Source organism: Pteronotus mesoamericanus, unplaced genomic scaffold, assembly GCF_021234165.1.
Source record: "Pteronotus mesoamericanus isolate MK-2021 breed Mesoamerican mustached bat unplaced genomic scaffold, CSHL_Meso_final contig_221, whole genome shotgun sequence".
Taxonomy (NCBI): Eukaryota; Metazoa; Chordata; class Mammalia; order Chiroptera; family Mormoopidae; genus Pteronotus; species Pteronotus mesoamericanus.
Genome location: NW_026555092.1, coordinates 14,630,546 through 14,646,990, shown reverse-complemented (window position 1 = coordinate 14,646,990; position 16,445 = coordinate 14,630,546). Strand labels below are relative to the sequence as shown.

The 16,445-nt window shown below is 38.9% G+C and overlaps 1 protein-coding gene across 7 annotated transcripts in view; it reads right to left on the bottom strand.

Moving 5' to 3' along the window:
- Positions 1 to 16,445, bottom strand: part of MACF1 (microtubule actin crosslinking factor 1) — a 314,815-nt gene that overhangs the window by 170,216 nt on the left and 128,154 nt on the right. For 6 of the 7 annotated variants that reach the window (XM_054572012.1, XM_054572014.1, XM_054572013.1 and 3 more), the window contains exons 3-5: positions 15,209 to 15,298; positions 11,240 to 11,317; positions 7,743 to 7,835 (exon numbers count right to left, since the gene is read on the bottom strand). In XM_054572012.1, the coding sequence (XP_054427987.1) occupies positions 7,743 to 7,835; positions 11,240 to 11,317; positions 15,209 to 15,298 (261 nt within the window). Of the gene's footprint in view, positions 1 to 7,742; positions 7,836 to 11,239; positions 11,318 to 13,326; positions 13,423 to 15,208; positions 15,299 to 16,445 lie in introns of all 7 variants that reach the window. The other variant, XM_054572011.1, reaches the window with a different exon arrangement.

Here is a 16,445-nt window from a genome sequence, read left to right as displayed (position 1 = left end):
GTTTCCTTACCTGTAAAATATGAATACCTCCACCTACTTAATGGGGCTGTAGAAAGGGTGAAAGAGATAATGTCTATAAAGTGCTTGGCACAGTGCCTGGTCTACGGTAAATCCCTTTCTTCCCATTTATTACTGGAGCTAAAAAGTATGAGACACTCCACTACCACCAGGGTCCTAATATACTTTTTTCTTGACTAGGCTCTATGGAGGAAGGTATGTTCCAAGGTCCAAAGTTCGGGTGCTTCTTTTTCTTTACAGGAGCTCTACTCCCACTATTTAACTAAGTTTAACTCTGACCACCGGGACTTTTCCCTGGGTCTTTTTCTCATTTAGCCTGAGCTCTTAACAAGTGGACTGTTGCCTTCTAGGAAAGCACTTTTAGGGCCTACCCATTCTTCCTGTCTTCTCCTTTGAGTTTTCCCTCATTAACTGTTCACTTTCTGTAGGTCTCCCACAAAGACAGCCAGAGTGAGACTCCAGAGTGAAAGAGCTTACTCTTCCATTCCACAAACATGAATGGTCCTCATCTATATGCCAAGCACTAAGCACCGCAAAGTACACAAAAATGTAAACCTCAAGTCTACCCAGCTAAGATCATGCTGAGGGGTGGGAACTGAGGGGACTAAATGGTAATGGAAAAAAATACAATAAAACATTTTTTCAAAAGAAAGCTCATGCTTGACCTGAACTCCCTGAAGTTTTTAAATTTCAGAGCGCTAGATATATACCAGTATTTAATAAACAACTGAGAGATGGAAAACTAATTTCATCAAGTTCTGACTTTCAAGAATTCATCTTTTAGAAAAACCATAAATCCTAACATGTATTTTCAAACTGGCTTGGACAAAACCAAGAGACAAGAAATTCTATTATTAGTATCTGGATGTGTAACCCAAAAAAGTCAGTTGGTCTCCGTGTTTGCTCATCAACAAATAGGCACAAGAAAACAGACATCACTGTCTATTTCTCTGGTCCACCCTACCACACTGCTTTGAGATCAAATTTATAAAACGTCCATTCACTTAAAAAATATTTACTGAGTGCCTATTCCACATCAGTCAAAGAAAACAACAAAAGAGACAAAATCCTTTCTGCTTCTAAGCTTGCATCATAGTGCCGGAATCCACACACAGATAAACATGTTAAACAGAAGTAGGTGTTATCAACACATACTAAGTCATACAGTGTTTCTGAGAGTAATTTGGCAAAATAAAAAAATGTGCACAACCCAGCAATTACAGCCCAGGTATCTATCCAAAAGGCCCTCTTGCCTATATGCATCAGGACACATGTACACAGATGTTAACTGCAAAAATGAATGTCTTCTTCAAGCAATTAAATAACAGACTGCAAATAACAGCTGTTGCACATATGCAGGGGCTCCACTCACATTACAGCCCATGTAAATTACTGAAGATGAACAAGTTAGGTCCTCCTTTATCAACATGAATAAACCTCAAAAATGAAATTTAGATTAAGAAAAGCAGGACACGTAGAAGATACTCTTCGTGTCAAACATAAAAACATCAAAACAACAGCACATATTGTTTATGAATACCTCTTCTGTCATAAAAGTACCAAAGCATATATGGGAATGATATACATCAACTTCAAGACAGTATTGACCTAGGGTAAGAGAGAGCAAGAAAACTGTGTCTGAAATGCTTCATTTCTTTAAAGAAAAAGAGAAAAAAATCTGAAGCAAACAAAAATATTAATACCTGCCTAATTTTGAAGGTGACTACACACATGAAGATGTGTTCTACACTTTTCTGAGTACCTGAAATTTTCATAACTAAAAACTTAAAAAGAATCCCTACCATTTAGCACATATCTTTTTAATAGGTGTTATAAAAACATTTTAGAAACCATAAATTGCTTTATGAAGTTATCAATACTACCAGTCTGATCAGTAGTAGCAAATTTTTAATCTGCTACAGCCTCTCCTACAATTGAATACCCCTTGATATGACAACCATGACCTATACCACTGTTCTACTTCATTAGCACCAATAACAGAATTCGACTATAATAGCTATTTTACTAATCCCCTAACATTGATAGTTCTTCTCTGCATTTCCATTTTGCTTTATGTAACACATGTTCTTGGTGAAAACAGCTAATAGATGCTCGATAACAAAAGACTAGAAAACCACATGATATATAACTAGCAAGATACATATCACACCCTATCTGAAGTAAGACAAAAGAGGTTGGAGGCTCTATATAATCCTTTATTAGCCAACCAAAAGCTTTGCAGACAGGGAAACTTTTCCCACACTCCCAAACACTTAGTTAATACTGTAGGCAAACACCAAGACTTCAAAAATAGCCAAAAAAGGAATTAGTAATTAGTTGCATCTGGGAAAGTACTCTGGCAGCAAAGCTTCCTTCTATGAGGAGACAAAATAAGCATTCTGCTCTGCTGAAACAACAAGAGAGAAAAGCAGGTAGCTAATATGCATGCAAAAGACAAAGCCAGAGCTGTTTATATCTTCCAGTGAAATCGGTAACAGGGCAAAGAACAGTGGGCTAGGTTGAAAGCCCTGGAAGTTACAGAATCCATTAATTAGTGAGCGTGTTATGTTCCAACTCCCTCTCCCATACCTCCCTGATTCTTTAAATCTCTATCACGTTATTTTATAGTATGTCTCTTGTCATTCCTTTGATATACATAGTTGAACTGGATTGACTCTGTGTCTAGTTCAATTTTGTATCTCCCACTGACTCTACCTAAGATTTGCTCATAGGTGGTCCTCAATAAATGTTTGTGGAATTCAGTTAAAGAAGACACTTTCCTGCAAACTAAAACCACAAGCAGCTATCATTTCACACTCATTGGGATGGCTATAATGTGAAGGACAGACAACAAATGTTGGTGAAGATGTAAAAAAAAACAAGAACCAGCCTAAATTACTTGGTGGGCGCTCTGACGAGCTTGGCTCAGTTGGCTGACTGTCCTCCAGCAAACCAAAATGTTGCCCGTTCCATTTCCAGTAGGGGCACAGGCCTGGGTTGCAGGCCCTGGTCCCTGGTTGGGGCGTATACGAGAAGCAACCAATCGATGTTTCTCTGTCACATCGATGTTTCTCTCCCTCTTTTTCCCTCCCTTCCCCTCTCTCTAAAAATAAATAAAATATTTTTAAAAATGGTGGGAATGTAAAACAGTAAAGCCACTTTGGAAGACAGTTAGGCAGTTTCTTAAAAAGTTATACATAAAACTACCATACAAACCAGCAATTCCACTCCTAGGCGTATATCCAAGAGAAATGAAAACATACATCCACACAAGACTAGAACTCAAATATTCATATCAACATTATTTATAATACCTAAAAAAACCCCAAACAAATGTCCATCAACTGCTGAATAGATAAAATATGATATATCCATAGAACAGAATACTACTTGGCAATAAAAAGGTATGAAATTCTGATATATGCTATATCATGGATGAACCTCAAAGATATTATACTAAGTGAAAGAAGCCAGATGCAAAATATCACATATTATATGATTCCATTTAGGTGAAATGTCCAGAATAGGCAAATTTAAAGAGACAGAAAACAGATTACTGGTTGCTTGAGGCTGGGGATGGGAACATAGAACTGTAAATGAAAAAAGGGATTATACTGGGATGATGAAAATGTTCTACAACTCGATTATGGTGACTGTTGTACAACTTATAAAAATCACTGAAATATACAATGAAAATGGGTCAATTTTATAGTGTGTAAAATATACCTCAATAAAGTTTTTTAAAAGTATGTATTTTCCTAAAATAAAACAATAGAATGATAATCAAAAAGATGTTTTTATAAAGTTAACTAACTGTAGGGAAAGGGAAGAAACAGGATGGAGGAAGCAAAGATGGACACTAGAATTCTCTGAATACACCCTGTATTCACTTTTTAAAATTTCCCTTTGAAATACTGTAAAGATATAATCTCTATAATAAAAAATAAAATTGAAACGAGAAAAAAAAATCCATAAGAACTGAAAGCAAATAAAAACAAATGAGAACCTAATTATGTATTGAATTAATGGCTTAACAACTTTAATTGTATTTTAAAATACAATTATTTGGACATTCTTAGGAAATATACACTAAGGACAAAAAGACCTGCAAAGAAATCATAAAATTCTTAGTAATCATATTGTTAATAATACTGGTATTGTTATTTTGATATTACATAAAATATATGTGACTTTACAGACATATGTGTACCTATGTGTAAGAAAAGAAAATACGTGATGTGTTACTGTGGTCAGGGTCAAGATTTTCAGCCTAAGAAAAAGAAGGATACAAATACAGGGGTGAGCAAAAATAGACTTACACTTGTTCATATGGAAAAAAGACATGCATGTTACAATTATTACAATAGATTAACTGTTTTGTGTACTCACAACTGTAAACCTACCTTTGCCACCCTTATACAAAGCCAAAGAAGTTATATAAAAGTCTGTAATTCTAAATTTGTATTAGAAATATCAGTATAAGTTCATGATTTTTTTTTAAAGAGAAAAATACAATATTGGCATCTCCGTCTAGAGATAAAGCCCAGAAACGATAACCTACTAGTGGCACTCAGACTGTCAATAAAGAATTAGAGCTCCTTGGAGAAATTGCTAATTTCAGGTCTGGGATAGGAATTATATGCCCCAAAGAGTCTGGAATATCTCATCTCATCTCATCTCATCTCATCTCATCTCATAAGAAAAAAAGGAAATTACCAAAGACTTTGGGGATCATGCCAAAGGACTCAAGAGTTTCAACTTTTAAAAGGCTCTTACAGGCCGATGGTGAAGCTATTTGAGTGTTAAAAAGAATAATAGCTGTATGTGATTGAAATGCATTTAAGCCTGTTTAAAAAAATTCATGAGCCATAGTTATACTGCAGGGTGGGTGGGGGGGGGCAGTATAACTATGTTATACTCTGGGCCGGGGGTGGGGGGAGTGGGAATCAACAAAGAAACTTCCACTGGTCACCTATGGAGATTCTGAGGGAACCAACTAATTATTCTGAAAACTTGTAAACAGAGGGAAAGTTGGGAATATTCACCTTTTTATCTTAACATCTCTCACAGGAGCTATTTTTCAAGGTGACTGATAAGGTGAAGTTCTTCTTTATATAGTAGTATTCCAGTCAAATAATAAAGAAATATATTATTTGAGTATCACCATTTTGCAACTTCTAATGAAATAACAGAACTAGCAATGATGATCAGTAACTGCTAAAACTATTACGCGAAGGGCTAACAAGGAATGCAGAATGGATCAGCCAGGCTGATAATACCTGACTCCACTAATCAATCTTACCATCATGATAAGAGAGACAAGAGACATTATGTGCCTCCTGATGTGCAGCAATAAAGTATACAGCACAACACTACCTACCATCTTTGCCTTACCTCCAAAATGAACCTGAATATGACTGAGCATCAGGTCTAGCTCTAAACCACCAGTTTGTAGGCAATACAATAGTGGGATAGAGGGCACTGTTAGAAGACACACCAGAGAGGCCATCAACATCACTATAAACCTTAGAGGACAAAAGATCTGTTATCTTCAACAAATTGCAAGGAGGTGGAAAGAGAAATTTAATGCAATATGTGGACCTTATTTGGATTCTGGTCCAAATAAACCACTTTTTAAAATGAAATAATTGGGAAAATCTGAACACTGACCAGATATTTCATGATTTTAAGAAATTATTAATTGTTATGGCATTATAATATTGTGGTTTGCTTTTAAAAAAGTATCTTCCAGAGATACACACTGAAATACTTCCAGGTGAAATTATATGAAGTATGGGATTTCTTTTGAATTAACCTATTGTGGTTTGAGGAGTGAATCAGGATAGAGAAGAAATAATATTGGCCGTGAGTTAACAATTGTTGAACTAGGGCAGTTCTTGATACCATTTTCTCTACTTTTGTTAATGTTTGAAATTTTCCATAACACATTTTCAGAGAAAACTATTGCTGATGGAGCTCTTCAGAATAAGAACAGCTCCATTACCCCATCTCCTCTGTCCCACCAATGTTTTAATTAACCAATTCAGTTTTGATTCCTTGGCCCCTGAGTTTCCTTTTTAAAAGAGATTTAATTGTAGTCAGGGAAAGTAGAGACACAGTGGACAGATTCTTTTTACCTCACACCTATGAGACTAACATTGAGCAGTAACAGTGAGGACAGGTTTGGGATAAAAATACAGTTTCTCTTAAAAAAAAAATTCCTCTGTTCATAAGGGTTCTAAAGGGATAACTCTAGTACTTGAGGAAAGCTCAACAAAGTTCCAGTTCCCACCCTGCAAAGGAACACTCTGTCAGGTTCATGTTCCTGGTTATCCCTATATCCAATGCATACCTGAGGCCACGTTGTGGTTCCATAAAAATACATATTACCTCCACACTTTCCTAAGCCTACCCACGCTGTCAATTGTCAGTGCCACCTCCAGACTAGAGCCCCAAGAAATAATCCCTAAACTCTCAGAATTGCCTCAGGTTTTTAGGAATTCCAGTACACCTGCTCTTCTGCCTCCAACCAGCAGGTGGCACTACCTCCCCAAATAAGACATAATAGTGGTCTCAGCCCCTGGGATCAGTCAGTGCCTTGACGTATTATTATTAACCTTTTCCCACCATACCAACAAGTGCTCCCTCTAATCTATTAGCCTCCTTCCTGTACAGTGTCTGAATATAGGAGAGCAGTCTGAGAAATAGCTTTGCTTAGTTGTGCTAAAGTGACTCAAGGCAGTCTTTTTATAAAGATAGGGCCATATTAAGTTGAAAAGGGTTAGCCTTCTTATGAAGGCCATGTGACTATGTGAACACTACCAGGATGCCACTTCTCTTGGGTGTGACTAATGCTACAAGGTTGTGCTTACAAACACATACAATCCAGCTACTAAGGTGCTTGCTATGGAATGAATGTTTGTGTCCCCTCAAAATTCCTATGAAGCCCTAACCCCTAATGTGATTATATTTAGAGATGGGGCATTTGGGAGATAATTATAGTTAGATGAGGTCATGAGAGCAGAAACCCCATAATGGAATTAATGCCATTATAAAAAGATAAAGAAACACAGGATCTTCTTTTCTGCATGCATGCACCAAGGAAAGGTCATGTGAGAACATAACCAAGAAGAGGGCTCTCACCAAGAACCCAACCATACGGCACCCTGATCTCAGATTTCCAACTTTCAGACTATGAAAAATAAATGTCTGTTGTTTACACCACCCAATCTATGATGGCATTTCATTACAGCAGCCTATATGACTAAGACAGTGCTACAATTAACCAGGCTTGTTTGAAGTTCATTAGAGGCAAGTTTACATCAAAGCAGGGATTATAAACCTTCATTCCACCCTTTTAAGGCATCACAACCTACATCTTTCCCCACCCCTCATACTCTGAGTACTTAAAGAGCCAGTTTAGACTCGGGTGAGCAGGCTTCTAATAACCAAACTGCTAATGACAGAGCCAAGCAAAAGAAGTAAAAAAATCCCACCCATGTCATTATGAAAGTGATTAGGAAGTTCCAGGTTTAGGCTGCAACAGCTTTATCTCCAGGCCAATCCTTATCTTGATTTCCAACTCCCACTCTTACCCTTATTTACTGCCAAATACAGAAAGGGAAGGCTCAGTATGCTTGCCTGGGTAAAGCAGTGCAACCTCTAGTTCTTCCTAGGTCATGTCCAAACCAAGCAACACGGACCCTAAACTTCACAGACCCTACCTGGAAGTGCAAAATAATGGTCCAGATCAGGCCCAGGGTCAGCTTGGGGTTGCCATCTGTAATGTCATCATTACGAATATTCACTAGTTTCACCTGAAAAAGAAACAAAAGCTGATCTCAGAGTTCTGTGACTTTTGTTTTGATTTCATTTTTATATATTTTATTCATTTATATATAGTTAAATTGATTTATACACAGTTAAATTCAATATTTTAACACATGTATAGATTTGTGTAATTACCACCATAATGAGGACAGAACAGTCTCTTCATGGCAAGAAAGGTGAACTCATATTGCCCCTTTGTAGTCAAACCTTGCCCCCACCCGTAACTCCCAGCAACCACTGATCTGGTCTCAGTTTTGCTTTTTCCAGAATGTCATATAAATGGAATCATACAGTATGTAATCTTGGCTCAGTTTACTGTTTTTTTTCCCCATTCAACACAATGCCATTGATATTCCCATCCAAGTCATTGCATGTATCAATAGTTTGCTACTTTTATTGCTGAGCAATCTTTCACTATATCGATACAAAATACTGTGTTTAACCATTCACCCATTGAAGAACATTGGGGTTATTTCTTGAAGCAATTATGCATAACACTCCTACATTTGTGTACGGGCTTTTTTGTGAGCATATGTTTTCATTTCTCTAGGGTAAATTCCTAGGAGTGAGATTGCTGGGTCATATGTTATATGCTTAGCTTTATAAGAAACTGCCAAACTATCCTCCAGAGTGACTGTACCATTTTACATTCCCAGCAACAAAGCAACCTTGCAGGCACATGGTACTGTGAGTTGCTTTGTTATGAAGTCATCACAGCCCTGACATTTTTCTCTTTTTAAGGTTGGGAGGGTTGCCTCTCCTCTCTCATAAGTCTTTGGCCTCCTCCAGCCTCCGTTTCCCCTCCACTTCCATCTTCTTTATCACACATACCCTATCCCCACCTGCTCATGACTCCCTCAGCATCTGCTCTACTCCTAAAATCTCACTCCAACAATACAATGTGTACAGACACACAGGCTGTCCCCTGCTAGGGTGACCAACTGTCCCAGTGAGCTGGAAACTGAAGGGTTTCCTGGGACATGGGACTTCTAGTGCTGAAACCAACAGTGGCCCAGGAAAAGCAGCCTACTTCCACCTCAACCCTTGTGAGTCTCTTCTGACAAACCCTCCTAGAGCTCCTGTTCAACTGTGGCAAATGTCCCTGACCTGCCCTCCTTATGTATTCAACTGAACAGAAATTTGTGTGTCTCCAGCAAACTCCAGTGACCTCAAACAGAAGCCTCACTTTTCCTTATACTAACGGTGACCAGAACTATAGACTGAATGCTTGTGTCCCTCCAAAACGCACATGTTAAATCCTAATACCCAATCTGATGGTACTGGAGGTGGGGCATTTGGGTATGATTAAGTTATAAGGGTGGAGCTCTCAGGAATGGGATTAGTGCCCTTATACGAGACCTCAGGAGAGCTCCCTTGCCCCTTCTGTCATGTTAGGACATAGCTAAAAGATAGCTGTCTCTGAACCAGGACCTCACCAGACACTGAATCTGCCTTGATCTTAGGCTTTCCAGCCTCCAGAAATGTGAGAAATAAATTTCTGTTGTTTATAAGTCACCCAGTCTATGGTATTTTTGTTACAGCAGCCTTACTGACTAAGATGCCTGCGCAAGTTCTTTCCCTTTTCTGTATCTCAGTTACCTTCTACGGGTAGGAGAAACTGCCTTTCTATCTACCATCTTCCTTGGCCATTTTAGCACTCATCTCAACAACTCAAACATCACCCTATCTGCACAATTCATCTGCCTGCTCAACTATGATGACTTTCATTTTTACTCTGCTTTGGACAGCTGCACAGCTATGACTTGGACTCTACCATTATGAAGAACTGTTCTAGAGTTCTCTCTGCCCTTCTCTGAGTCCATTGTTCTTGTCTGCTCACATTTTCATTCTACTATAAGTAACCAAATCTATTCTTGGCCCTTATTTGGATTTCTAGCCAATCAATTCCTCTCAATTAACCTTGCTCATTAAAACCCACTCTGGTTTCCTCTAACTCTACACACAGACATTTTAGTGCTGCTTACCCTACACACTTCAGCCTCCAATTCTCCTACTACTTTTCATTTATCAATTTATTTCAACAAGTGTTTATGAAGTGCTGATTGTGGACCATTTGTAATAACAAGTGATGAAGATAAAACTGTTAAGTGAGATCATGTTCCCCATCCTCACAGGGCCTATAGTACATTAGAATAAATGGAGAAGCAGTAACATAAGTTTTGTATTAGAAGTGAACTGCTATGGGAGCACACAGAAAGAAAATGTCCCAAGTTAATGCGAATCGCTGATATGAGTGACAAAAAATGAACTAACTCCAAAAATAAGCATACCATTTAATGTTCTCTTGACCCCTCCTGTTGCCTAGCAACTGCAACTATTCCAAATCTTTTCCATACAGCTCTCTCTAAGCAGATGAACTCTCTGACACCCTCATCCATCTTCCTCTCCACCACAAACCACCTCTGTATCTTTATCCATCCTTCCTTCCCCTGTATCTCAGAAGAGAAGTATTTCTCTTTTCTTTCTCAAAGAACTACACAGGCTGTGTTCTGGATCTAATCCCTTAATCCCTGGACTTGGTTCCATCAATTAGGAAGCAATAGGCAGAAGGATGGTGCCTAGAAAACAGCATGAATAAAAGAAGAAGCATTAAACTACATGTCAGGACACCTGGGTTAGAGTCCCAGCTTTGCTCTAACTTGTTTTATGATTTGAAGCAGGTCATTTCACCTATCTAGATCTCAGTTTCCTTAGCTATAAATGAAAAAACTGGGCTACTATATCTCTAAGGTATTTCTAGGTCTAACATACTATGGCTCTTAATTATCTTTCCTCTCATTCTCAGTCTTCTTCTTTTCACTGGCTTCTCCTCTTATATCCAAAAATGCGTTGCTGTCTTCCTTCCTTATGTAGAGAGTAATAAACTTAATTTTTCCCTTCCTATATCCAGGTCCAATATACTCTGAACACTTTTCTGCTCTATTAAAACTGTTCTCTTAAGCCACCAATACTTAACAGCTAAGATCCTTTCCTCATACCTGAAGTGGCATCATCCCCTCATCTGATTTTCATGATAACATGGTACCCTGGTTTCCCCTTGCCCTGGGTGCTGTACCTCTTCCATCTTCTTTGTTGGTTTACCTTTCACCTTCGTTTTGACTTCCATCTAAGGTGGGTCCATACAATTTAATCTTTAGCACCTAACTCTTCTCTGTCAACAGTCTCCCTCTCAGGAAGGCCACAAGCTCTATGTGAGAACTACCAAATGATTTGTCCAGCCATAATACAATTGCTCACTAGCAAGTAAGACTTAGAACTGGGTCAGTCAGATTTAGCAATTACTGAGGGCTTGGGGCACTGAGAACTTCCCTAAATAGGAACCAATGCCAACATTTCCTGGCTGAATGGGGAACCCATGGGATATTCTTACCTTTCTCCGCTTTAGGAAGTCCAGGGCAATCTGCACATTCTGCAGCCTATGAAATCGCATCCTGCCCTTTTCCCGGGGCTGCAAACAAATAAAGGGGGTGTTAATTTTAGCTACACTCTTGACCCATGCAGAGTACTTTCCACTTTCATTTCAGAGACTAGAAGACCGCAGCAAATTCCTCATGGCTGAAGCCAGGCGCGGGAGCATTACTGTAAAGCACCCTTCAGTGGCAGGACCAGCCTGTGTCACCATGCTCTCCTAGGTTCCAAAGTGCCTAGATTACCGCTAAAATTCCCGTGAACACATAGTGCATTTTGACTGCTAATGCTGACCAGTGCCACCGCTTCTCTACAGGTTCTTCTGTAGTCCCACGTGGCAGAACCTGATTATTGATGTAAGATTAGTGGGGATGAGGACTCCGGCTCAATGGCTCCTAAAATCAAAGTTAAATGCTATTATAAAGGAAGGGTGGAAAGTCCTAATTGCGTATTGCACAATAATGGACAGAGCCAACCTTATTGCAAACCTGACAAAAGAAGCCAGTGGTAGCTCATTTTAAACTACAGAATGGGGAGTTACATATGCTCAATAAACAAGTCTTGAAAAATCCAAAATAAGACTCAAATATCAGGAAGAAACTGATCTTCCAAGAAGGAAAGCTACCCTTTACTCCCATATGAAACACCCAGAGCTAACACAACCTTGATGATGTAGGGATGTTCAACATGATAACCCCCCAAAAGGTATTTTCTGCCAGTCTTTTAATCCTGGATGTCACACAAGCCACAGAAGAGGAGCCCATCTCCATCTGGTGTCTCTGGTGCCCTAACCATAGTTCAACGACTATCCATCCAGAAGTATATGAAGTCTGTTTGCCCAACAAGTACATGCAGGGTTGGCTATCTACTTCTGGAACAGTTTCTCCTACTCACTTTCCAATGTTGCTATTATTTTCCGAAGATTAGGACTAAAACATCACTCTCACTAGATATCCCCAGTTCATTTGTAAATGCCAATTTGGTACTAATTAAAGGCTGATAGAATATAAAGTGGCTCTGTTGTGGGCACCTGCAAAGGAAACCTTCCCTCAGGTTGAAATGAGCAAAAAGTGACCCAGGTGGTGGAAAGATAAGGGTAGAGGCATTTCTCTGGGTGACCCCCAACACTTCCAAGCAACACTCCCAAACTAGGATAATCTACAAGGATGTTGAGGTCTCTCCGGGCAACTTCTTAAGTCAAAGGTTTAGGAAAAAATCTTTTTTGCAAGAACTTCTTCTCAGTCATTCCAGATAAATTATTGTAAATGTGGCTTAAAGTGTGACAGAGTCTGTGAAACTGAATATTCTAAGGCAATGGGAAGGGATATCTATGAAGTGAAAAGGTGCCTTTAAGAGGACAGGGAATGGGAATATTGCCTAATCCTTATTTCTGCAGAAAGATCATGAGCTGTAACTTAGGGCCCGCAAGCAAGAAATGCCCCTTCCACACACCCTAAAATTTACAAGTATGTACTCCCCACCAAAAATAAGTAGTCTTAAGAGCATGCAAGCTAAATCTCTGTCCTCTACAACAACTAGAGATACCACTGACCAAGGCAGAGGATCTCCATGCAGTGAGTGGTTTGCAAACAACAGGCTATTTTGAAAACAAACGGCAGGGTGTATGGTGAGAACCTACAGGCTAGAGAGGTGGAGAGAGAGTACCTACCAGTTAGTCTGGGTAAGCAATTAACTGTCATGCTATCAATTAAATTTTCCACAATTCTGCAATCTATGGCAGGGAACACAACAAGGCCACCAGAAAGCTATGGGTCTCCAGGTCTCAAAAGGACTTGATACCTCCAAACACCGTTATTCTTTCTGGCCCAACCATTCTCAGATAAGCAAAATAATTCCTACTTCAGGATCATCTAACAGTGGCCAGGGGTGCAATTAGTTTCAACCACTGTCTTTGGGACCCAAAGTCCCAGGTGGACAGGGAAGAAAGCAATTGGTAACTGAGCTACTGGAGACCTGGAAAACCTCAGACTCCCTGGTGGTCCCACAGTGCCTGCCAGGTGAGATGCTGGCATTGCCAGGAGGACCTACTACATCATCATCATCTTCCTCCTCCTGCTCCTCGCTGTTTGTATGGCGCCAGGAGGGCATGCTCACCAGACGGAGGGTCTTCAGCCCTGCTGGCTCCTTTGGCCACCAACCAAGGCAAAGACATGACAGAGTAACATGAAATGCACAACACAAAAATGAAAAGGAAATGAATGCAACATTAAACAAACAACCACAACAAAAAGATGAAAATACCCTCCCACATCCAAAAAGATGCAAAAGACCAAAAGAGATGGTTATATTGAACACATCTTATTGTTGAAACACATCTTCAATTCTCCATGGCCACCCACCCTCTCTGCTTTTCTGAATCAACGAAAGGAGAAAGAGATATTGTGAATAACCGTGAAAGAGATATTTGAATTGTTTTCAATGAAAATGATATCTTATGAATATCTCCAAAACACCTGTAAGTAAGGTTTTCAAAGGCTCGGAAAAGAAATTAGATTGGAGTGGTTTTAACCTGTTTTGTAAGCAATGTCACCAAAAATGTCACTTTCCAATATAAAATCACTGTAAGTTTACCAAATATTCCAGGAAAGTTGAACAAAATATAACTTGGTCAGCACTGAAGAGTCAAATCCAGCACAGTGAAGGTGAAATTCTGAATACATATGCAATTTATAAATGAGGGCCAGAGAAAAAAATAGAATTCACCCTGTGCTATTTGTGCTGATAACAGCATCTATCAATTTTAGGTCATTATAAATCATATAATTAATTCTATTGCAAGGCAAAAAAGATGTGAAACCAAAACAAAGGGACCAAGAGAAGCCAAACCCAATCCTAAAAGAAGCTGAATATTGTAACTTAGGGAGTAAAATCAAATGTGCCAAATTCTGTTCCTGAAACACAATAAACAATGACTAAGAATTCACCAATGGCAGTGAGTGGGCTGAGCTTCCCAGACTACTCAAGCTGTGCACCCCGCTCAGGTCTCTTTCCTTGTAGATGTTTCCAGAGTTCACCACTAGACTTTTCTAAATGAAAATTATGTTGTCTATGATGCTAGAGATAGAACAGAAACTTCACAGGATCATCTGCTTCCATTAGGCTCAAATATATGAAACAATGGGCCCGCCAAGTAAGGTTGTTTTGATCCTGCAAACAAAGCAAGTATAAAAGCTATTATCTGACAAGCCAAGAGGCTCACACAATATTTTCTCTCAGATATGTAGGTGTTTCCCACAAGCACTGTTTAATACATTTTGGGAGGAGGCAGTCATAGTTAATTGTCCAAGGAGCCCAAATGTACTGCATCGAGGGCAGTGCTCAGACATTAACATTGGCATTTCTCCAAACCTGTAACTCTCTGTAAATCATAGATAGAAAGGAGGAAGTGAGGGGAATTGAAAAAAACAAAACAAAACAAAACTCTAAACACCTGGGCTTTTAAATGTAAACTTCAGGACCTGAGCTGAATACAATACAGAAAGTTAAATAATTCACAATAAGTGAGAAAATAGGAAAAAGTCTATATATTCTAGAAAGAAAAATACACCTTATTCAAAACTTTAAATGTGAATCTACTATTCCTAAAATACTTCTCGTATCTATAAATGGATAAAAAACAAGTAAGGAGAAAACATGTAGTTATGAAAGGAATAAAACTGATACTCGCTCGAATCTATCAAGAAATGAGAATATATGACACATCAATTTGAATTAAGATAAAATCACATCATATGTAAACTGTAAGTGTGAGTTAGAAATAAAGTCCACCTATAATAATCTCTTCTACTTCTTCCTCCCGCGTAACAGAGCACACAGTGATGGACACTGCCCTACCACTCAGCAAGATGGACCAATACGTCATTCATGGGCCACACCTGTGGGGTCACTCATTAGGAGAAAAGCAGCTCACCAGTTTGATGCCCGAGAGGACCTCCAGCAGAGAGATCAGGTTATGGCCATCCCGCAGATCTTCATAAAGATCATTGATGTGCTTGCGAACCTGTGCGTGGAAGTAAATGAGATGGCTTTTTATTTAATCTTGAATTATTTTATTATCTACACAAGAATCTCTGTAAACACAAATTTAAGAATTTGAAACTGGAAACAATAATAAAATTCAAGAATTTTCAGGTTGGAGTACAACACAAACACTTAACAGAAGAGTGAGAGTGAGAGAGAGAGAGAGAGAGAGAGAGAATGCACGCACGCTTTTTAATTGAAGCCAGATTTATTACACACTCTAGCCAAAAATATTCTAGAAAGTTTGGACAACAAGATGTGGGGGAGGGAGAGGATGGTCCTTAATCATCCTGAAACACCTCAGGAATTATTATGGACCAAAATGTGATAGGATGGCCAATGATGGACAGATGAGTCCAGCCAGACATAGAAAGGCCTTCCAGAGAGTGCTACAAAGGAAAATAGAATGCTAGGTATCCAGTGTTTCATAGGGTGTGCATCTAATTTACCCCCTCTCTCACCAAATATTTCTAATAGTGAATTTGAAAATTATTTTCCTTTTGGGAAAAATAATTCCAATTTTATAACAGAAACAGTAGAAAAACAAATCTCACTTTGGAAAAATATATGGTTAAAGTCAAATACTATGCAAAATGTCTTACATGTTATCTCATCTATCCTTCACATCTATAAAGCAGGTTTTATTATTCCTATTTTGTACATGAGATAATGAGGCACAGGGGTTAACAACTTGCCCAATGTTGCAAGTGAAAAAGCTGGCCTCAGTTTGGTCTTTTTGAATTTTAGTCTTTGCCGTTAACCATTATACTTTATAATCAACCATAATCTCCTTTTATTTACTAAAGCCAAATAACTGCCCTGTGAGGTTTTTTTAATGACCCACACTCTGTAGGAGAAACCGAGGCTCTGAAATCTTAAGGTCACATTGCTTTGTAAGTGGCAGCTGGTCTTCTGACTCATTCCAAGTCTAGAGATAACCTCACTTAGTGATGCTCACAACACAGAATCAGAAGATTAGTAGAGATTAAAAGGAAGAAGATTCATTTGCAACATAAGTAATTTTCTACACAATATAAGGAGATAAGACGATGGAGACACAGGTCAGACCGATGATGTTGCTGCTGTGAAGCATAAAGGAGGCCATGAGCCAAGGAATGCAGGCAGCC